This window comes from Lepisma saccharinum, chromosome 30 (genome assembly GCF_977018435.1).
Source record: "Lepisma saccharinum chromosome 30, izLepSacc3.1, whole genome shotgun sequence".
Classification (NCBI taxonomy): domain Eukaryota; kingdom Metazoa; phylum Arthropoda; class Insecta; order Zygentoma; family Lepismatidae; genus Lepisma; species Lepisma saccharinum.
Window position 1 is genome coordinate 34,183,602 of NC_139258.1, and position 25,232 is coordinate 34,208,833.

General features: G+C 36.3%; 1 protein-coding gene across 3 annotated transcripts in view; it reads right to left on the reverse strand.

Annotated features, from left to right (window-relative positions):
- LOC145981694 (uncharacterized) overlaps nt 1-25,232 on the reverse strand; it is a 159,008-nt gene that overhangs the window by 54,228 nt on the left and 79,548 nt on the right. For all 3 annotated transcript variants that reach the window (XM_083115092.1, XM_083115090.1, XM_083115091.1), the window contains exons 16-20: nt 19,211-19,445; nt 14,685-14,816; nt 13,838-14,062; nt 8,272-8,432; nt 280-462 (exon numbers count right to left, since the gene is read on the reverse strand). In XM_083115092.1, the coding sequence (XP_082971218.1) occupies nt 280-462; nt 8,272-8,432; nt 13,838-14,062; nt 14,685-14,816; nt 19,211-19,445 (936 nt within the window). The remainder of the gene's footprint in view (nt 1-279; nt 463-8,271; nt 8,433-13,837; nt 14,063-14,684; nt 14,817-19,210; nt 19,446-25,232) is intronic.

Below are 25,232 nucleotides of genomic sequence, written 5' to 3' on the forward strand. Positions count from 1 at the left end.
TCTTATCAAATTTTCATAAGTTTTACACTTTTTATCACTAATTTTTTTTATAGCTTTTCTCACTTCTTACCACTATAAAAATTTCAACTTTTATGGCTTTCCTAATTTCTTATCACTATAAATTTTTCAGCCTTTATAGCCTAACTCACTTTTCATCACCATAAAGGTTTCAATTTTTATAACTTTCCTCACTTTTATCCCTATCGACTTGTACATTATGGCCAAAAATATCTAATCAAAACAAATAAATTGATTACACATTTGTTTATGAATACTTACAAGTTTACACATGCCATGAGGTCAAAAAACATGCAAATATAATCCAGAAATGGATATGGAACAGCAAATGAATAGAGTGTTGGGTACAAGAAGGCTGAACATACAGAGCTTATCGTCATAATAACTTCCCAGTAATGGATAAAGGGGCCATTTGGCAAAATTGTTCTTTGCATCAATAAATATCTGAAAGAAAATATTACATTATTAGTAATACCTAATTATAAAGATTATAATCATACAATTTAAATAATTTACTAAAAAACTATTTTTACAAATTAAAGCAAATTTTGGTTTCTATTACTTCACTAACATAAACTTAGATAAAATTTAAGTAAGAATTGTCAAATAAAAAGAAATAATTGAGTGGCTCGGGAGTATAATCTGATAACTAGAGCCCGGATTTCCATGCACAAACAAACAGCAAAATATGCATGCAAATATGCACGAAAAATATCAAAAATATGCACTAAGATATGCATGAACAATTATTTCTTTTCCAAACATCTTACCTTAATGACCTCTGTTGCAATGAACTATGAACGTCTTCCTTAGGTTTTCTTCTGTAAACCCTCTGCGTTTATCAGTGAGAAACGTTTTGTAGATCGAGAAGTTCCTTTCTACATCAGCAGAAGTCACTGGTGCATGTGAGAAACACCAAACTTCCTCCTGTGTTAGGTCCTCTTCCAAGTGCACATTTTCACCATTCAGTACATTTGCAATGTCACAGATTGTTCTGTACCCCGGATTTTTGTCTAATACTTGGCGAAGTTTTTCTGACGCTATTTTGGCGACACCGTGAGTTTCACTGGACAAAGTTTGCGATACTTCGCCCAACAAGGAGAGTGAATGCTGCAAAGGATTATTACGGGACTCTAACTGTGTAATAATTGCAGGTATACTCGAGAAGTGGTTGTGTATATACTTAATTTCGTTCTCAATGCCACTTCTAGAGAAATATTTCTGTGACACACAAATAGCGGCTGCGTCTTCTGGTTTTAGTGAGTCAATGACCGCCTTCACTTCATTGAAATTTTCTGCATAATACGACACAGCTTCTAGCCACGAGCCCCATCGTGTTAATACCGGTTGCGGAGGTAACGGAACATTTTTCGCCAGTTCGCGAAAGAGACGTACTCGCGAGGGAGCTTTCATAAATACTTTCTTTACATTTGATACAAGTGCGTCTACTTCCGGGTATTGGTATCTGATTATTTCTGCTACGCGATGAAGACCGTGTGAAAGACAAGTCAGATGGACTAATTTAGGATACAACACTTTCAAACCAGATGCTGCTTTGACAATGTACGGTGCCGCGTCAGTAACAAACAGTAGCACATTGTCATACTGGATGTGATCTGGCCACAACAAAGTTAACGAATCGTTAAAGAATTTGGCAATTGTGGAATGATTCACTTTCTCAAACACCTCGATATTCAGTAAGTACGGTTTACCACTCGCCTTCATTGCACCAACAACAGCATTGCAAACACAACGTCCTGCCGCGTCAATAGTCTCATCGATAGACACCCATATTTTCTCGTGCTTCAACGCTTCCCGAATTTCTCCCATGACCTCATTAAAACAAACAGGCACATAGTTTTTACGTAGCGTTGATTCATCTGGCACTTTCTTTCCCGTGTACTTTTCAAGGAAACCTCGTAGATGGGCATTGCTCAGTTTCCACAAAGGAATATTAGCACTCACAAACGCAGAACACAGATCTACATAGAATGTATCACTTACTGTGCATTCAAATGTTGAATTAGTGGACGCGGTAGTAAGCAGTTGTTGTCTACTGCGCGATCTTCTTTGAAGGGCTTCCCTGTGTCTTGCTGTATTGACATGTTGAGTAACTTGAAATTTCTTCTCTGCTGAAACTCTTTTTTCGCACACCACACAGAACAAAACTGACCCATCTTCTGTAAATACACTACTTCCAAATTCTTGTACATATTTAAGCAACAATACCGCCTTACTTGATTTTTCAGGTGGCATGTTTAACACAACACAAAATAACACTTACACGTTCGTGAACTCCTTTGATACTGACAGCAGAAACCCTTTCCACATAGTTGCCAAGTCGCGAGAAAGGCTTCGCGCTAGTTGACAGTTGTAAAAGCATCAGAAGGTGCTAGATCGCTGTTGTTTAAAAAGCGCTACATAAAATGCCAAAAAAAACTTTAAAAATTATAGTGTATATTGTATATTAAATTGGTATGTTCGCCATTCGGTTATCGCCATGCAGTCGAAAGTGAATTTACCAACAATTGTGGGCAACAAGTTCAACGCTATTATCTCTTGATAGACTATTAAATATGCTAGTATGTAGCAATAAAATTCGAAATATGCCTTATCCTGCAAAGTTTAAGAAATATGCATGCAAAACAAAATTCACTCAAAATATGCACTTATATGCGCTATCATATGCGTCTCAAAAGACTCTTTACAAGTTCGTCGGAAAGAAAAAAATATTTTCCATAAGATTTTGCATGCTACATGAAACATGCATTTTGCATAGAAATCCGGGCTCTACTGATAACCAACACTTCATTCAAACACAAATGTATATGGAAGGGGATGATGTGGTGTGTTTTACCTTCCTTACAGCATATTCTAAGGCAAAATTAAAGAGCAATGGAGATAATGCATCTCCTTGTTTTAACCCATCATGAATTGTAAATTTGTCAGACATATTAATACCCACACGAATTTTACTTTCTGTTTCACTGGTGCATATTTTTATCATACTAACAAGCTTCTTAGGTATTCCAAACTCGACTAATATATTATATAATTTATCTCTTTTGACCGAATCATATGCTTTTTTGAAATCAATGAATAGCTGATGGACATTTTGATTATATTCCCAATTTTTTTCAAGTGTCTGTCTGATGTGAAAAATTTGATCTGTAGTTGATCTGTTACGTTTAAATCCACATTGATAATCACCTATAATTTCATTAGCATATGGGGTTAGTCTTGTTAAAAGAATGTTAGATAATATTTTATATGTTGTTGAGAGTAGAGAAATTCCACGGTAATTATTGCAGTTCATTTTATCACCTTTTTTAAACACAGGAACAATTATGGATTATTTCCACTGTTGAGGGATTTCTTCTTTATTCCATATTAAACAAATTAATTTATGAATTTGACATATTAATGAATTTCCAGCATATTTAATTAACTCAGCTGGTATTAAATCAATGCCAGGTGCTTTGTTATTCTTTAGCCTTTTAATAGCATCTTTAACTTCAGTCAAGTTAGGTTCTGGAACTAAAGGTTCTGCTGTGTGGACTTCATTTACTTCTGATTTATCTCCTACATGAACATTTAAAAGGTCATTAAAGTAGTTCTTCCATCTATTTAGAATATCGCTTGGGTCAGCTAGAAAATCACCGTCTTTATCTTTTATCAAGTTTACTTTAGGTTGCCACCCCTTTCTAAATTCATTTACACCTTTATATAAATCTCTGATATTTTTATTTTTGCTGTTTGTTTCAATTTCGTTAATTTTGCTTTTCAAGTAATCATTTTTTTACTTCTACACGTGCAGTTAACTTCTCGCTTTATTCTATTATAATTGTTTAGATTTGTATTATCAGAGTTATTTAACCACCTAAGTCTAGCCTGATTTCTTATTTCTATTAGATTATGACATTCATTATCAAACCATGGCTTACTTTTTCTCGGTTTATGGTATCCTATACTTTCTTTAGCTGCTGATTCTATTGCATTACGTATGTGCTCCCAATTCTTATTTACGTCTGTTTCATTTATATTTTCATCATCATTTAAATCCTGCAAATCATCAAATCTATTTGACAGTTTAATTTGGTAATCTTTCTTAATTCTTTCATCAGTAAACTTTCCTGTATCAAATTTTAGAACTTTTAGATTTTGTTGCTTATGATTTATCACTGAGAGTCTTTCTCTTAATTTAGCAATTACTAAATAATGGTCACTGGCACAGTCAGCACCTCTATGTGTACGAACGTCAATTATACTAGTATGCCTTCTCTTATCAATGAGAATATGATCTATCTGATTATGAGTTTTACCATCTGGAGAAGACCAGGTATATTTATGGATATCTTTATGTTTAAAAGTGGTGCTTTTCACAATTAAATTCTTTGAGGTTGCAAAAGTAATCAATCTTATACCATTATCATTACTTAATTCATGAAGACTTTCTTTACCAATCGTGGGTTTAAATGTCTCTTCTTTGCCAATCTGTGCATTACAGTCACCTAACAGAATTTTCATATCATACTGAGAAAATTTATCAAATACCTGTTCTAACTCTGTATAAAAATCATCTTTAGTATTATCATCTTTATCTTCCGTTGGTGCATGTATGTTTATTAAAATAATTTTACACCACCTACCCTGTAAAACTGCATATGATATCCTATCATTAATAAATTCTACTGTTTTAAGAGCATAGATAATTCTATTATTTATGAAAAAGCCTGTTCCAAAATTATGATTTTCAGTACCACCATAGAAAAAAGTATAATTTTTAGTTTTACAATTCCCTTCTCCTGGCCACCTAACTTCCTGGACAGCTACTACATCTAATTTATACTTAACTGTACACTGAAATGCCCCAGGCCGGTAAAGGCTCAGAACATTCCAGGTGCCTAATTTAATATCCTTATTCCTAACGTAGATCTTATCCTTAGTCCAGGGACCTCCCAAAGTAGTCCCCACCCAGAGATCCGAACGAGGGACTATTTTACCTCCGGAATATTTTACCTTGGGAACATCCATGGCCTTATATTGCTGTTTCTTGACATTTTTTTTTACAGTGCAGAGTTGTCAGCTCTACGCCTAACCTCCAATATGAATGGAGGAACTACTACACAAGACAAACACAAACACATTAGACAGCACAATTACTACACAAGACGAACACAAACACATTAGACAGCACAACTACTACACAAGACACACACAAACACACCACAACTATAACACAATATAAACATAAACACACCACAACTACTACACAATATAAACATAAACAAACTACACACCACAACTACTTCACAAGACAAACACAAACAAATTAGACAGCACAACTACTACGCAAGACAAAACAAACATACTAGACAGCACAACTACTACACAAACATACTAGACAGCACAACTACAACACAAGACACATACATACACATCACTGATACTACACAAGACAAACAGAAATACATTAGACAGCATAACTACTACATAAGATAAACACAAACACACTAGACAGCACAACTACTACACAAGACAATCCCAACCACACCAGACAGCACACCTACTACACAAGACAAACCCACATACAAGCACACCACAACTACTACACAAGACAAACACAAACACACTAGACACCACAGCTACTACACAAGACAAACTCACACACTACACATTTTACATAAGACCTATGCCTAAAAGTACTTTTGTATATGATGACACAGAACTATCTTATGTTGCGATTTATCTTTGGGTCTGACTGTAATATATATATGTAATTGGTGAAAAAATAACGCAGTAAAGTATTAAGTAAATATATTTAATCCCCCTACTTACAAATCATGCAAGGAGTCAAATCGAAATTAAATTGAACGGACGTTCAAAATGTTTAAAAATAGCACTATTTCCATAACAGATCATCAAGTATTTTTTTTACCATTGACTTCAAAAATATCTCATACTGACAATGAATGTTCATTGAACTTATTTATGATCGACAGCTAAAAAGTCATTCATTTGCGTGACTGATTTCTGAAATTTAGGAATGTCAGAGGTGTATACTAATGAAGACTGCATTTTAGATAGCAAAATTAATCTCTAGTTATAATGACAGTCGTGATCACATTTTGAATCTAAAATGCAATCTTCATTAGTATACACCTCTGACATTCCTAAATTTCAGAAATCATTGAAATACTGGGTTTTAAAATGGTTTTTTTCAAGTGGCATCAACTGCATCCAATGTTAATTCAATTTTGAACGGAGTGTGGGTTATGAAGTATTACTCCCGAGCTGCTCATATACAGTATTAAGGAAATTACGAGCCTTTCACCTGCAAGAACACTTAAATTAGTAGAATATCAGTTATCAGTATCAGAAAATTTTATATTGGTGAGATGGTCCTAGTATTTGAGATTACCACAAATTATTCTTTCCCCATTGGGTAATACCAATATAACAGAAAAAAATTATACTAGTGACCAAATGAGGAGTACTGATATAGGCTCTGAGACTACAGCAACAATTTTAATCACCATAGCTTCGAGCAGTGCCAGTTTAAGACTTCCGTTGATTTGTCAAAAAACATTATTATAACACTCCTTACACCACTTCACATTTTGCTCTTGTTAATATGCGTTAACGATGCAGCTCACTAATTTCCTGCAAACATTTTCTCAAGTCCCTCCATGTGTTCTTAATTAAAACAAAGCAATCTGTTTTAGAACTCTCACATAAAATAACCAATATGAGAAAAACACAGGGGCATTGATTAATACAGTGCGATCGAAAAGTCCCCGCACTCATACTTTGAAAAATTGCTACGAGGTCAGTAGGCAACATGAGTTGGCAACGTTGTTAGTAGTGACTGGTATGACCTTGAAGAATGCGATAATAGTTACCTGGCTGGTGTATTTGGAATGAACAGCACTGGCTGTCTGGTGACTTTTGGCTATATAGTGTATTTCAAGAATAGTGTAAGTCTACAAACATGAATAGTGGCATAAATTAAAGCAATTCTCTCTGTATAAATATGATGATATCTGCTCCTTAAAAAACAACTTGTTTGGCATTGTCTCAGGCCCGTTTTAAATTTGGTCATTGTCTGTTCTTTTCAAAATATATAGCCTTAATCGGGGCTTGAAGTGAAAATTCCTGGGTGGGGGAACGCTTGGCCAAGTTTGGGAATAGATGGTGAAATGCTTGGTTGAGGTGGGGAATAGGTGAGGGGATGCTTGCATGATTCAACATGGAGACAATGGAGCATAGTTGGGGGTGGGGGATAGCATCCATCTTCATCCCCCCAACTTCGAGCACTGGCATTAATATAAAAAGAAAGATATTTTTAATTTTCCAATTGTATGTTTGATTACTACTATCTTTCTGAATGACAAGTCATAACATCATCATAGTCATAGCAAACAGGAGAGGGGGGTCAAAGTGGATATGTTCCCCTTGACTTTCAACTAGGGATGGACGATTTCGAAAATTTGATATCGCAATATAGTTCCAAGAAAATATCGTCACAGATGAAACAATATGTTACTGTATCGTGATATGGATATATCATTTCCGCAATATATGTTGCCAAATATCGTGACTATATATATATATATATATATATATATATATATAAAATATATATATCGCTTACACGATATATATCATTAAAATATCATGATGATATATCACCAACATGACATATATCACCAAATATTGTGACAATATATCGCCAACATGATATATGTTGCAAAATATTGTGACGATATATTGCCAACATGATATATATATATATATCACCAAATATCATGACAATATATCACCGACACAATATATATCACCAAAATATCATGATGATATATTGACAACACAATATATATTGCCAAAATATCGTAACAATATATCGTGTAGTTTATATCGCCAGGATGATATGATTTCAATATCATTATATTTAATCTGCATGATATATTGCCCAACACTACTTACAACTAACTCTCTCTCTCTCTCTCTCTCTCTCTCTCTCTCTCTTTTCTCCCCTTGTCTTTGACCCTCTCCCTTTCTCAACATCTTTCTCTTCTCACCTTCTCTCTTCTCCCAGTCTCATTATTTTCTCCTCCTTCTGCCCTCCTTTATTCCTTCTTTCTCTCTCACACTTTCTTTCCCTTTCCATCTAATTCACTCCCTCTCTAAAAACATAAGTATCTTATGTATGCAACTGAAGTAATTCTACAATAAGACAGTAAAACATATTACTTTAAGAACTTCAAGGTACCCAGGGCCTCGAAAGGACGAAGGTAATCTGGAAGCTGGGGACTTCCTGCTGTTGTTTCATACACAAACCATGATAGTACTTTTTGCTCCTCCACATCAACATGAGTTCGAGCTAGGGTTGCATTCATTATCTTCGACAGATCCTTTAGAGAGAAAAAACAGGAGGAAATTTTCAAGGTTGAACATATTTGACTGTGACAAGAATTAATATGTTGAAGAGATGTTACCCAAAATGTTATAATTTTATATGACCCTAGGATACACTCTTAGTTAGTTTAAGTGAATTTTATGTATTATTTTCCTGTAGTTTACGGTTATTACAAGCACAAGAAAACAGTTTTTCATTGTGACGTTTCAGGAGAACATGTCTGGGAAGCTTCGTTCATTGCAGAAGAACACTGGAATAAATTAAATAATGAAAATGGTAACATAGATCCAGTATGGAGTTTTCTTTTTAACAAATGGAGTAAGCCACCATCTTTAAAATTTAATGTAACAGTAAACATCAAGAGACTTTGTGAAAACAATGATGACTTTGAATTACCTGATGATTAGGGGCATGCATATTTCATTTTTGACGAAAAAATTTGAAAAAACACATTGTAGTGTAAATTTTTCATGTTTTTGAAAGGTGTGAGATGCATTTTGTGACCATGTCTTGTCACGAAATAATGCGAAATGAACTGCAAACAGCGAAATTAACTCTTAAACACGAAATTTAGGGTTTATTCACCGACGCGGCACCTTCTGAGGTCTGAATTATCCTGAGAGTTATGCAATTCCCGAAAAATTGATTAATTCTGTTATAATATTGGAAAAACAAAAATTGACTCCTTTACACAGAAATAAACTTAATACTCGGATAACTACATAAATGGGCTATTAGAAGTGAAATGTTAATTCTGTGGAATAAGTGTAGTTTTTAAATAAAATTTAGGATTATATTCACAATTTTAAAACCAAAATGTCTTTTTATATACCACTTTTGATACAATTTTTCACCGCTATAACACCGATATTTTACTTTATTTACCGCTTTTGAATCCAAAATTGACTCAATTTTTATACCGAAATTTTGCTTTTTTATTTACCAAAAATATGTGCCTCTACTGATGATATTTGGGATTCATAATTTTAAATAAAAAAATAATGTGATCAAATTTTTTTTATCTGAAATATAAATAAAACAGACTGCTTCTTTTCACAGTTAAGTTGCTATATTACAACAATGTAACATTGACAACATCCATTATATAAGGGATTCTTTTTGTTTAAAAAAATTGCTAACCATTGTTATAACTGTATCTTTAGTCAAAATGAAAATAAATGTCTGATGAAGGGAGCGTGTGCTCTCCTGAAACATCACAACGAAAAACTGTTTTCTTATGCTTGTAATAACTGTAAACTACAGGAAAATAATTCTACAATGCAAGCAATGCGTATATACAAGAAAAACTAGAATTCTATGTAGTAATGTAGTAATGCATTTTACTTTCTTACATTCTTCAAAATCTAATGTGCAGGGTCGGGCAAGGTAATGTGTCACTTTTATAATGGCTGTAGTTTAGTTGAAGGTGGTGGGGCTCACATACAAGGTGCATTCAATAAATAACCGGAAAAGTAGTATAAAAAATCTAAAATACGACCGTGATTGTTATATGTTTGTTATTTTGTGAAGGCATCTGTAAGCTATTCATAGCTGGGGTTGGCACACCTGCCTCGTGCACGGGATGCTGGGAAACAGTTACTCAAGATGGTGGCACCCTTACAGGAGTGCTCCAAGCTGGAGCAGCGAAGTGTCGTGAGATTTTTGTTGAGTAAAGGCATGAAACCAATAGAAATTCACCGCCACATGACAGTCAGTATGGTGACAACTGTATGAGTCGATCACAAGTGTACAAGTGGGCTGAGAAGATCAAACAGGTCATAACCAGTGCTGAAGATTCTCCGTGTCCAGGTCACTCTGTCACTGCAGTCATGGAAAGCAACATTGCTCAAGTGGAGAACTTGCTCGAAATGTCATGTTAACTTTGTTTTGGGACCACAAGGGGCCAATTCTTGAACATTACATGCCCAGAGGTACAACCTTTTGCACGCAAAACTGAAACCAGACATTCTGCAGAGATGACTTGGTCTGGTGTCCACTGGTGTGCTTTTGTCCCATGACAATGCAAGACCACACACTGCCAAATTCACATTGTCTACCATCGAGGACCTAAAGTTTGAGTGCTTACCCCACCCTCCATATTCGCCCGATCTTGCACCTTCCGATTTCTACACCTTTGGCCCACTGAAAGATGCACTAAGTGGATCGAGGTTCCAGAATGACGACCAAGTCCAGTCAGCAGTGCATGAGTGGTTATGCACGCGTCCAATTTTTTTTTTCCTGTGGAATCAGTGCCCTTATCAAGTGCTGGCATAGGTGCATTGAACCAGGGAGCACTATGCTGAAACATAGTACTATAGTTCTTTTGGTGCTTGTAATAAATATTTGTTATAACATATTTCCGGTTATATATTGAATGAGGCTTGTATTTGGTGCTGTTGAACAGCACACATGATGCCATTTTAGAAGCTATGAAGGAGTGTAATATGCAACACTGCACTTTTGTAAGTGGAACATTTCATTTAAGTGGTGACTCTGTTACTAATGAAATGTCTAGTGAAGCACCATGCTTCAATGAAGGACAAGTACTGCTCTCTAGTGTTCACCTAACAGTCATAACAATGTTATGATACAGAGTGTCTACCAAAATAACACATCCAAAATTCTTGACATTTTCATTACTTTTTCTTGACCCTTTTTTCGTATTTCTTAACCTTTATTTATTCGACCCCTACTTAGGTAAAGTTGAAAATTAGCAAATAGGAAAATATATATTTCTTTAATGAAAAACCCTGACCAAAAAGCCAGTTCAGATGAAAACTGAAGCTCAATTTAACAGGAGAATTAAGACTAGCTTTATCTATTAATGCATCCTGGACTGTATTTGGCAGACTGGCGAGGCTCTGGCGTCTGGACTCACAGTCAGTATAATTTCATGTGGAGCTCATGTTGTTGTCCCTAAATATTTGTGATTGTCCCTTCATCCGTCTTATCTTACCACCATTCAACCTCATCGTCATGATTAGCCAAAGGGGTAGAAAAGTGAAGTAAAGTGAACTAAATCAGTCATTGTGATTGCAAAAATTATTGACTACAAGTATAATTTCTTCACTTTTTATTGACTTTCATGACTGGTAGACACCCTGTGATAGTTCGCAAACCTGCTGTGATTTCTATTTCAATTATGAAATCAGTTAACCTACAGTTTTCTATCATATTTATAGAATGGTATCACTTAACACAATGGTATTCTGAGTAGGCACTTAAAATGCAAATGAAAACTATGCTGTATTCAATTAAAAAAGAAAAAAAAGGTTATGAAAGCCCTGTAGCATGCGCTACTGCTACAGATAGGGCAAAAAGTATCTCTACCATATTCTCGCACCTCTGTGCTGATTCATGTGGATGCTGCTGATACACTTGTGCTGTGTGCTTCACAGTACAAGCACTTTTCACACTGCTTGAATTCTTCACATGGTGTTGCTTCTATTTGCTTTGGTGCATTCATCACCATCTCTATCCCATACAAATATAAAACTCTCCCATAACAAAAACTGCTGCGGTGTTCTAGTTGGTAGGGCATTTGACTGCCACATGGGAGACCCAGGTTCGATTCCAAGGGTGGGTGAACTAATGTCTGAATTTTTCTAGCCTTGTCCCTGCATAAAGTGGATCTGGGGCTCACCCAGCCTCAAATCAATGGGTACCTGGGAGCAACCCCCCAGCACTAACATTGGAACAAACCTTCCATGTCACACATGTACTCTATTTTGAGCCACACCAGTAATGGAGAGAAGCCATAACATGCAGATGCCATAGGACCTTTCAACATGGGTGCAGCAAGCCTTAGCAAACATTGTATCTGGTTCACCGGGGTTGATTTTCATTGACACAAACCTCTACTGTCGTCTGCTCCTTGACTGACTTTCTGCCAGAGTTATAGCTACTAAATTGGCAGCATGTGTGTTGTTTAACAATACCGAACACTTGATACCTCATCACCATAGCCAAACCACAGTCATTTTAAAAACATCATGTTTACCTGCTTGACCCTGTGTTACAATTTTCAATCAGTAACTAATAGCTTGATTTTGATTCTTTTTGGTGGAAACTTGTAACGTACTACAACAGAGTTGACAAAAACTGCTTGGAACTGACTAATATTTTCTTTTTATCAGAATCTGAAATGCTGTGTTACAATCACAACATAATACAACTTTAATGTTTATTAATGAAATAATGTTTGCAGCTCAATAATTTCAGGAATAGTTAATATTCAGTTCAGATGTTGATATCCATGCATATGGTAAAACATCGTCTTAAAGGACACCCTATCTTTGAACATTAACAAACTTGTCACACATACTTAATACTACTACTACTAATACTAATAATGAAGTACCTTTTATCTAGATTCTATTAGGTTGATGCATAAGTTCGTAGCAATTTTTTTACCATGGCAAAAGTACATTATTTGATACTCATTTTCAATAAACAAATAATCAGTAATATATTTTCCTTCAATATCTATGACTGTCTATCAATGCTGGGGCAGTTTTTCTATTCCATGCCTAAAGAAATCAGCTGATTTGGGGGTTAAAGATGTGGTCAAGCCACATTTGAAGAGCATTTTCATAACCAAAGGAGTTTCCTTGAAGAGTGATCAATTTATTTATTCACCTTTTGGGATTGGATAGAGGGCTGAAAAGGTGGAAATTCGAGGGTGCAAGATCAGGACAGTAAAGAGGATGTTGAATAACCTGCCAATCAAGTTCCTGTATAGTAGCTCTTGTCATGTTAGTGCACTGTGGGCATGCATTATCATGTTGCAGCAGCACTTGATGTGGTCTTCCTGGCCTAATCCCTGATTTGTGTTGTTTTTCACTTGAAGCATGCGGCATCCTGAACCAGACCCATAGAATGCACATGTCGCACAATGATTTAATGGTTACAGTTCATCAAATTTCCTCTAGGGTCGACTGGCATGAATTATTGTGGATTCAAGAGTTTAAATAGTTTTCAGCAAAGGCATAAGGTCTTCCTGAAATGACAAAACCATTTTCGTGCCCTGCTTTCCCCAATGGCATTCTCCCCGTATGCAGCACAAATGTTTCAAGCCGCCTCCGATGCCTTTGCTCATCTGTTAAACTCAGACAGAAGAATTTGTCGGAATCTTTACTTTTTTCCACTTGACACTTATTGTTCTTTAGCCCACACAATGACACTATCTTCCTTCAAATCTGCATAATTCAATTTATATTCACAAGCGTAACATTGGCACACCAATTGATGAACATTAATAGATAAATAAACTCATAACACCAAACACAAATGCTACGAACTTATGCATCAACCCAATAGACAAAATATACTTCATTTCTAGAATAAAATGGCAATTTAGTCTTGAGGTATTACTTTGTACATTTCAAAATCTCTACTTACAAGTTCACTTCTCTCTGCCTCGATTACTCTGTACATCTCTTTCGCTATTTTAGGGTATCTGGATATGATGTGCAACAGAGAATCTTGTTTGATGCTAATAATTTTACAGTGTGTTATTGCTCTCACTGTATTCATGCACGGAATGTTAAGAAGCATCTCAACAGCACTGAAATGTGATCCAGGACCAACTATTTTCACATCTTCTCCAATAACACCAGATTCCAACTACAGGAAGAAGAAAAAAAATATTATGTTCATGAAACCTTTGGGTTTGTCAATAACAGAGCATTATTTCTAACAAATTGGCATAAGCATATATAATTGTCAATTTGACAATATTCACCAAATGAAGTTGTTATTTGGATAAGCCTCTTGGTACACACAATTACACATGTACACACAGTACATGTTCTATATTGGTTGATCAATTTTTCACTTTCAATTGTGGATTTATTTGTATTGCTAAATTTTATATTTGTGTATATATAGTAGTTTCTGAATAATTAAGTTCCTTGTTGACTAGAAGCCATCTATAAATGGATCAATCGAGAAGGTAGATGTACTATAACTTTTGATCTGTAAGTCCTTTATTTGAACATTCTATACACAGAAAAAAAATCAATTTAGAACACAAAATATGTAGCAATTTAATTACAATTTCATAATATTTTTATAACCTCAACCTCGCCTCATTATTATAAGATCTTGCATAATTTAAATGAAGCCACCAATGTAACAAAGTGCCGTAACATAGTGAAAGTGCATAAAATTTTATTTGCAATAGAAACAGTATATCTACTAATACACTAACACTGATTATTTGACAAAATAATTAATGATTCACTACCTCACAGAATCCTTTCTGTACTATATAAAATTCAACCGATCTCTCCCCTACACGTGTAATTATTTCATTTGGAGACAAAGTGAACTGTTCGGCCGTATCAGCTACCTCCTTCACAAAATCTGAATCAGTCATCTGTAAAGGAACAAAAGTGAATAATTTAAATGCATGCATGCAGTGTTGATGCAGTCAGGAAAATTGTAGCATTGTTACGATGTAATTGAAAAATTAAATCCCTATTTTTCATGATCCTTTTGAACAAAATAATGGTAAATATAAAGGGGTAACTATATCATACAAGGATGGCTTCCTGTAAATGGTATAAATTGTTGGAATTTTAGTGAGTGTTTCAATAATTCTATTAACAACGCCAAATTTCTAGACTGTAGCCGTCCCCCGTGGTGGAGTGGTTAGCACATCGTGCTACGATGCCAGGGGTCACGGGTTCAAATCCTGGCCTGGGCATGGATGTTTGTGAGTGTCCATTCATCTATTTCATCATATCATTACTCATCCCCATCTTCGCAAATTAGCCAAATGTGGCACAAAAAGCGAAGTAAAATAAAGCAAATAAATAAATAAATTCTTCTGATTGTACAATGATATCCACAGATCAAAGGAACATATAGAAAAGAAAAGAAGAAAATTAAGTTATAGCTACATATGAAAAATACAGAGATTTTTGCATTGCAAAGAAAATTATATTGTGAAATCACACATTATATTTCGTAAAGCTTATAATTACTTGTATTCAAAACACCTTAAATAGTACTTTCTTGACTACATGGTGCAATACAGTTATTAGATATTATTGTGTTGCAGAATTTGTTAGCAATAAAGTGACAAAATTATAAATAAACAAGTTGGAATTGACCTTGCTATGCAACCATGATATGTTCTATCAGTATACTGTTCTGTCATGTAAATAGTGATGGTGTACTCAGATATTAACCCTCCATCGGTTGGGCTGTGTCTCTAAGATAGATGTGTGATGGACTTTTCCCAGTGTCCACCAAATAATACATCTTCAATTTTAATTCTTCAGTTCTAATTTTGCTTATGACAGTGTATGTGAATTTATAAATACTTTGTTTATAGTCTTTATTCATTTGATTTGCTTTATTTTACTTCACTTTTTGTGCCACTATTTGCTAATTTGCGAAGATGGAGATGAGTGATGACATGATGAAATTGATGAATGGACACTGTAACGACCCTGCTTGGTCGCCATTCACTCATTATTAGACCCTGCGTGGTCGCTATATTCTTTTTAATCGGATGAAAGAGTTAAGCGGAATGTCCCTGCGAGGCGTACGCTTTTAGTTTAAATGTTTTCTGTAAACGTTTAACGGTTCCACCTCTACGTTTACTAGTTTTACTCATTATTAGACCCTGCGTGGTCGCTATATTCTTTTTAATGTTATCAATTATTGTCATTTACATTGTTCAACGTGTTGTTTACAATAGCAGAGTCCTGCGAGGCTCATTATTAATTGTATTGTCTGAATGCACACAGTTTTAGTTTATATTGTCACGTGCATCTAGTGATTTTCCCACTAGTGATTTCTCAATGTCAAAACCTTGATATTCCTCAGTACGAAGTTTGCAATATGTAAAAAAATGAGTTAGCAACGCGTACTTGTAGTTAAAATTTTCACCACCCATGCGCCACTGCGAGTATAAAACCCAGCGCAGCGAGACCGGAGCTCAGTTGGCTCCCGGATGTCAACTGGCAAACATCTTGGGAAAAACCGGCCATCCAGCCAGAAGCCTAGCAGCCATCCCAGAAGGAAGGAAGGAGGAAGAAAGAAGAAGAAGAGCCTAGCAGCAACCTAACTACCCAGTCTAGGTGCCAGGTTCTACCTGCCTGGCTTGTCTAGGAGCACCTAGACCTCCTTCTAACCTGCCGCCCTTGTACAGGAGACACCGGTCGGCTTGCCGATTCCTAGCTAACGCCGGGGGTGTCGCGGCATCCTTAAATCCTTTACCCAGCGCCCGCTTGTCGGAGGTGCCAGCTGGCTACGGCCAGTTCCTAGCTGTGGTTGGGGGCACCGCGCACATACTACTTTCTCTTACAGGGGAGTCCGTGACGTCAGCAGCGCCCTAAATAAAATTAGGTCCTTATACTCCCCCTGGCGCCTCACTGCGAGGAATAAATTGAATGGTCCCTTCCCCCCTTTTGAATCCAGAAGTGGTGAATGCACGTGTGTGGTAAATGTAAATGCACTTAAGTGATAAGGTTAAAGACTAGTGTGCTAACAGACTTTCTTACGATAAGTTTATAATAAACATATATATATATAAAGCTATTGTTCACGTTTTACCCAGCAATCCCTGAGATATCTACAATCTGTGTTCAACGACTGGTAAGAAGTTAGCATTTATGGGTAGACTTTTGCCGTCCTCCTAATTGAAGTGTAGAGTGTGGTGGGACGTTGCAACACTCACAAACATCCATGCCCAGGCCGGGATTCAAACCCGGGACTCCTAGTGTCATAGCACGATGTTCTAACCACTCCACCATGGAGGTCGGCAGTCTTTATTCATGTATCAGATAGTCAAACTAATATGAATGAAAATTATGAAGATAATCAGTGTGTTTGCATCTCGATTTACCTGCTCATATTAAATTTCACTTGCATATGTGTGTGTTACAAGGAGCCAGTTGAGGTTGTTGAATATGTATAGCTAGCCGTGGAGAAAACAAGTAAATACTGTAAATTCAATTTTATTTCCCAACTGGTTTCCGAAGGCACTGTTGTCTCCATGATGTGGTGGCTCCCTAGTTCTACCAATAGGCAGTCATTACACATGCTTGCAAAATTGTGTATTTTGTCGGAAGTGATTAGCAGTGCAGTTCTAAGCTTCTCAGTAACTTCTTGCATTCTTGCCTGAATACGGACAACAGTCTCCACCTGGTTCCTCTGTGTGTCTGGTCTTAGTAGGTTGTATTTGTGAGATACAGAGTGTCCAGTTTCGTTCGAGTTAATGGCAGAATGAGAATGGACTGTTTGTATCCAGAAAATCAAATAACTCATTCATTTTATGCTCTGCAGTAATGATGGTGAATGCAGTGAATATGATGATATTAGCGATGAAGGGCCTCACAGTGATTGTGATAATGTAGAGGAACGAGAATGTAATTCAGAGACTGAACTGGAATGTGATGGCGATGCCAATGAACACCAGTGACGCACATAAATAAATGTTTATAAGTTGGCAATAAATATCATATGTGGTGCTCAGGTAATGTTTTTAAGGTATTTAAGGATCATTATTTGCAGGACTAAAATAAACTATAGTGAAAATAAAAAAGTAATCATGAAAATGTTAGTAAAAGCACACTTGAATCACAGATACAGTGTGACTAATAGTGTTACTTTTCCAGGTGCAACCGATGAAGGGTTAAATACAGTACATGTGCATATTCAATCATAGCCAGTGCCATCTATCGGTATTTTGAGCAGACACTGAAAAAAGCAGATTTACTTTGATGTACAGTTCACATTTGCATAATGCACCTGCAAATGAAATGCTTTACCATAGAAAGTAGCATTTTTAGCATAATATTTATTAGCAGTCTCAACATACACAACGATGCTACAGGAAGTAATTGTAATCAGAAACTAGTGAATCAAAATGTCATTGATTCTTGAATAAATTCATCAAAGATGTTAGCATAGGCATAACTTGGTGGGGACAAGGGGGGGAGCACTTGCTCCAGGTTACTAAATTTAAAAGTGAAGGATAATTTTGTTAACCTCCTGGAACCTGAGAAGTAAAGTATTGAAGAGTATTTTTTGTGATTGGACATATGTAAGTTATTTAGCAAAATACTCCTGAATGCTAATTTTGTAGGATGGAAAAATTGACGATTCTGGCCCCTGAGGTTGTCCTAAGTTTAATTCTGCACCCAATGTTAAGTTAAGTCTCAAGTTTGATTCTGCCCACCCTTAAGTTTGAAGTTTGAATCTGCCTGCACTCAAAAGTTAACTCCCAAGTTTGTTGATTTTGCCCCCCCCCCCCCCATTTAGGCCTCAAGTTGCGCTCGTGGATGTTAGTTTATATTGAAATAAACTTTTATTATCAAAACTCTTGTGCAAGCAAAGTCAAAATGTTTTATATTACCGTATTTGCCCGCATATATGATGCACCGCTCCTTTTGTACACATTTTTGAGGAAAAAGCTTTATCAATGAATTTATAATTAATTTACAGTATTTGAAATATAAAGTAATATGTAAGTCTACTTTCAACAAATAATTTACCTAATCTAACTAGGAATCAATACGGTATGTTTTAATATTCTTCGACACACACCGCAAGGAAAAAGAAAGAAACCGTGTAACTCAGAACAGAGAAAATTTCCAGAAATGAAGGTAATAAAAAAACTGAGTGTCGGCATATAAGACTCACCCTGTTTTTCAGACCTAATTTTAAAGGGGAAAAGTGTGTCTTATATGCCGGCAAATACCTGTTGCAAGTTACATGATTATAGAACATAAAAATCAACAAGTGGAAAGCTGTTACCTGAAATAAGGGTATACTCTGATACAGAATGTCTCCTAGTCCAAATGCCAATATGGCACCCTGTATTTTACTCGTAGCATCCCACATGAGAGGCTGAAAATTCATAGCATGGTATCCTTCCCAAGTGTCCCATTCAATTGACAAATATGAGTACACTCTTTTCTTCACAGTTTCTGGTATATTGTTTTCATTCATATACTGATGAATTCCACTAATTATACCATCATAATCAGTCCTTTAATAAAATATAATAATTCAATATATAATATTTAATTACATTTAAAAATGTAAACTACGAATAATTTAGGTATATATGAAAGTTGCAGGAGTCTAAAAATAGGTTTCCTGTAGCCATACTATACAGGGTGATTCAAAAGTGTGGAACCACCCATATAATTTCTAGATATCACTGTACATGATACACCATATAAGGTATCCAGGAGACCAAACACTGCATCCCTGATGCATGTTACACATCCTGTCCACCATATTGGATTGACCTTAAATTTTTCAAATGGGAATAGGAGCATGTATCATATCAAAGAGATATGAAATTTTCTTCCAAATCAAATGCTGAAATCTATTTTAATATATCTTGAATCTTTTCAAGTTACTCCATGTTAAAAATAAGGAATGCCAATGTTAATTGTGTGGTATTCATCAATGTTTCTTCCTTGAAGTGCAGTGAAATCAGGTGTATTTGATCAAAGAAGAGTCCAATGATACTACCCAGTCAACACACTAACGTTGCCACAACGTTGTATGGGTGTTGCATCTATCGGTCACCACCATGAGCATCACAATTGTGAGATTGGAGTGTCTTGTTTAATCTAAATTTGTGTGTGCACTGTGCAGTGGTTTGAAGCAGCAATCGAAGTGAAGTGTTGAAGTGATCTCATGATACTGATGTTTCCTGCAGCGGCCGGTAGATGGTACTGCCAAAAATTTGAAGGAGAAACATAAGATAACATAAGAAAAACCTTAATGATATGTTTGATTGTCATCAGTGTAAAATTGTATTTTAACATCTTTCAAAAGATGTGTGAACACTATAACTACAAGGAAGAGAACAAAATATAGTGCAGTGTATAAAAGTGAATCTCCCATGACCAACTTTTTTGATTCCAGACTATATAATTAGAAGCTAAGTGTGGCAAACAAAGCTATAGCTTACATTGTGATGGATCGACATCAATCAACATTGGATTAAATCAGATAGGATGCAAGGTGCACAAAAAATCGTGGTTTGATGCGAAATATGGCTTACATGGACAATCAGTCAAGTGTTTGTCGATGGTACTTTGCTTTTGCAAGAGTCAATCCTTACATGCATCTGAAAGGAAGCTGGTGATTTCCCCAGCTTCTTCCAGCAGGATGGTGTGCTGCCTCATTAGGCTGCACCTTTTTGTGGGTATCTGAGTCAGTAATTTTCTGGTCATTGGATTAGGTGGCAGGTACCAGTTGGGTACACAGAATTTCACTCAGTTAAACTTCTTTTTTGAAATTATGTAATATTTGTGTGACATTTGAAGCAATGTATTATTCTTGCGCATAACACCACTACACCTGACAGGTTCGATTGAGTTCATATGGACTGGGAATGACATTTGCGGATGTGTGTAGCTGAAAAAGGATACATTCTGTCAGGTGCTGTTCGTACCCCATGTAACGTATCACATGCAATAGTTTGGAAATAATTAAAGTTGAATCCAATATTGCAGGCTGGGTGTGTAACATGCATCAAGAATGTAGTAGTTGGTCTCCTAGATATTGCATATATTTCCATTCACGTCCAGTAATATCTGTACAAATTATATGGGTGGTCCCACACTATTGAATCACCCTGCATGTTGGTGCGGTCAGAAGTAAATTGCCATTGTTAAACACTTCTTGAAAAACGCCCTAATACTTATGCATCATGTATTGCCTCTTCATTTTCACCATTACCCCACTTATCTGACAAAAATGGAGTGTATATTGTAGTAATTTATTTCATGGTATTTTCAGGAAGTCCCTAACAATTATAATTTACTCCTGACTATACAAGCCACGGTGGCTCAGTGGTAATGCATCTGACTACCATGCTAAAGGTCCCTGGTTCGATCCCTGGCCGGTTCAAATCTGGGAACTTTTCTAACGTTGGAAGCGACCCCGGTGCCCACCCAGCATCGAATGACATGGGTACCTGGGAGAAACCCTTTGGGGTAAAGGCGGTCAGGGGCATGATGCTGATCACATCACCTCCACTCACGACCGGATCAAGAAAGTGTGGGGTGTTACCCCCACACCCCCATACGCCTTCATGGCATGGTGCTAAGCACAGGGGAGCACTTTACTCCCCCCCCATCCCACACACACCAAGCAAAACAAAATGCAAAGTTTGGTTTAAGGATGGGGGTCTCCCTTCTTGGACAGTCACTAGAGCAAACTTGCATTCTGACATTACCGGGGAATGCTTTTATTGTTAGGCTAAATGCATAAATTGTTAGGTTAGGCTAGCTAAGTTTAGTTCTCTTAGCATAAATAATACATTTTCAGTGTATTTATGCTAATAGAACCAAACCTAACAGACCTAACCTAACAACATAGGCATTGCTCATTTGAGGTCAGAATGTACGGTTGCTCTATTGTTGTGCAATAAGGGAGAGCCCTAAAGATGGCAGGTACAGTTTCCTTTACAGTGTGTGAAGAGTCAAACAAAGGGGAAAACCAAAGTAGTCTGGTGTCAGATGGATTCTTATGGAAGCATTACTTTTTTTAATTTGCTCTAAAACATATTACCTAATAGAACTGCGCAAAGGAAATGAAAGGAAAAATGTTCAAGAAATAATGTCAGACATAAAATGTGGCCTCTGAATAGTGCAATCATTACATTAAACAGAGACGGTTTTCATTGTCTATAAGAATGCATGCAAGTCTAAACACATTTTGGTAATGGGCCTCGATGAGTGTGTAGTGGTAACATCATTGCCTTGTAACCAAGGGGTTCCGGGTTTGATACCTGGTGGAGGCACATAGTGGTTCGGATCCCGCTTTAAGCTGTAGGTTGGTGGACTTATACAATGATCAACTGAACATTTTGATGATGTTCTAGCATAATAAACAACATAAAGAGCTGCTTGCATCTGCCACATAAGGAAAAATATATAATCTAGAATCAGTGGCACCAGCCTGAAATGAGGGGGGCTACAATTTTGTTTCAAATTCTTGGGGGGTTGAAATATTCACTTAATACTTAGCTATGGTACAATTTTACCAATGACATATTTTACAGACTGACCCCAAGGTGCGTAAAATTTTGCACAAAAGTACTTATACGCACAAATCTTTTATGTCAAATAAAATGTCAATACATGCCAATTATACTTGAACATTGTCATGGCCTTATAGTCATGTAATAACAGCTTATTTTTATTCACACAAAGGAGATTTATTTTGTTCAACGATTTGTTTGCAAGGATTTTGTTCATGAAATAGATGGTTGTAAAATAATCAATTGGTGGTTGTAAATAGATGGAAGTTTATGTTTATTGTTAATTACTTCACTATTTATTAAAATAAATATGAGAGAATCACATTTCTAAGATTTTGTAGCTAATAATGATAACAAACTCTGTCCATAGTAACATTATGTATTCACTAATGCTTCTGTCTTGTGATAGAAAAACAGTAGAAGGACAAATATAAATATGCTGACCAAGGCAGTAATTTATTTTATTAAAAACATAAACTAAACGTAACGTTTCAACCTTCTAGCAAGGTCTTCATCAGACTCTGTATCAAGTACAAAAGTAACAAGATACCAAAAACAGGGCATTATATACACAAAACATTACTCCCTCCGGACTAATAGAAAGTTGTTTTGGAACTTTCTAGCAGGTGGCTTTCACTATACTTTCACCTAAAAGGCGAAAAATATATACTTTCATATAGGATGTGGATTGGGCTTTATATATCACGCTCTTTTTCCTTCATTTTCTTCCTTCTCCTCTTTTGGAACCCTTGGAAAAGAAATTAAAGAAAGTTATTGAAGTGTTAGTAACACAGCAAGAAAGCAGAGCAGTTAAGAACAGTGAGCAAGTACAGGGAGGTTATTTTAGTCGTTCACCGCCAGCGTGACGGCCGTTCCGTGGACTCTTCATGCAACAGGTCCCGGCAAATTGCGTTCAGGAAGTCCGTAACAGAAACCGCTTGTTTTGTAATGTTTCCACTTTTCACAATTACAGTTACAATTACAATTGAAATAAGCACGTACCTTGTCGCACGGATGCAGGAAAAGGTGTCCTCCCAAATACAAATATTTCCGGCACCTTATTTCTGACATCTAATCTTAGATTAGACATCGCTACTTTATCCTCAGTTGACAGAAAGGGAAGACAGCATCCCGGCGCATAAAGCAAACCGAAAGCGTAAAATGATATTTAAAAGTAATAATAATGATGATCACTAACCTCCTGTGTTATAAGAGATGTTGAAAATGACTTCCTTCAACAGCAATACAATACGTTTCTTAGGTTCAAGAGATCCTGTCTATCGTAATCCATGACCACTTTTCTGCAAGAATTCGTTTTCACGTAATTATCGTACATAAAAACTCTATGTTCAAGACTATATTTGTTTAACGACATAAGTAATGAATGAATAACAATTAACACACAATAAAGCACTGGCCACGAGTAAGCACATTACAATAACACAGTATAAGCAACACGCGTACTGATAAATGAACAGAAGTGAACATGAACGTACACTGAAGTCTGGTAGCCGACAGTGTTGCTAACCATTTTTCGGCAATGTCCCTACAGACGTAGTCAAAATGTCCCTACAACTGACCAAATGTCCCTACGCCAAGTAAAGTGACTAAAAAAAAACACCTCATGAGCATGCAAACAGAAGATAAAATATACACATTTACTTACCAAATCTTTCTGCTCGGTGCTTCCACAATTAATGAAGGAGCGAATTTACAATACAGGACCTCTCCCCGATTTTTTGTAATATTTCGCATACTCACTAATTGAGGCCTCCTAATCACGAATTTGAAGTTAAAATTTGGGGGGTCACGTGTAGAAATTGCAAAATAAGTGACATTGAGTGGTCCGCGATCGGCACGATTGCTTATTATTTACCGGAAGATTTTGTGTTTCCAATACTTAAAAAACGAAATATACATTCCTGATATTACTACGACCCCAAATTTTAACTATGTTTGCCTATCCTAACCTAACCTAACCGTACCTGAATGGTTCGTGGGGCTATCCGTCAATGGTTTGTTGGGCTACCCGTGCATGTTTTTTTCGAGCCCAAATTTTAACTATGTTTGCCTAACCTAACTTAACCTAAACTTACCGAGAATGGTCAGTGGGGCTATTCCTGAATGGTTTTGCGGTAATTGTGATTACGAACCGATAAAAAATATTATTTTCGTAGCACTTTAACGGCAAACGTTCATCATCGAAGACGCCATTTTCGTATCCTGCAATTTTATGATTGATGTACTGTTGCCAAATTTACCTGTAATCAAATCAGTTCTTCTACATCGTGATTGTCGCTGTCACATGTAAGCACGTTCTTTGGGCAATATACTGAAATCCATAAGTTTATTAATTAGCCCACAGCCATCCTCCTGCACACTCCACCTAACAATCTGTACAACATTAACAACTTTTTTACTGTTCTCTTCCGCCATTCTTACACGATCCATGCTCTCCAAGTATGAAATCAACAGTGTGGCAACGCTGTAGACAGCGTAACTAATTTTAATTTGTTCATATCAACAAATATGGCTACCATACTTGTATACGGAGAATCATTGCGAGAATTGAAAAGCTTATTTTACAACTTCTACACGTTAATGAACATTTTTTCCCCCTCACCTCAACATGTTAACTTGAGATAAATAATCACGAATAATTATTTCGTGAGTATAAGACGTAGCATAGAAATTACAGAAGGGTCCGGTATTGTAAATTCTTGCCTTAATGAATAATAGGGGTGTGCTGGACAGAATTTTTTGGGTCGG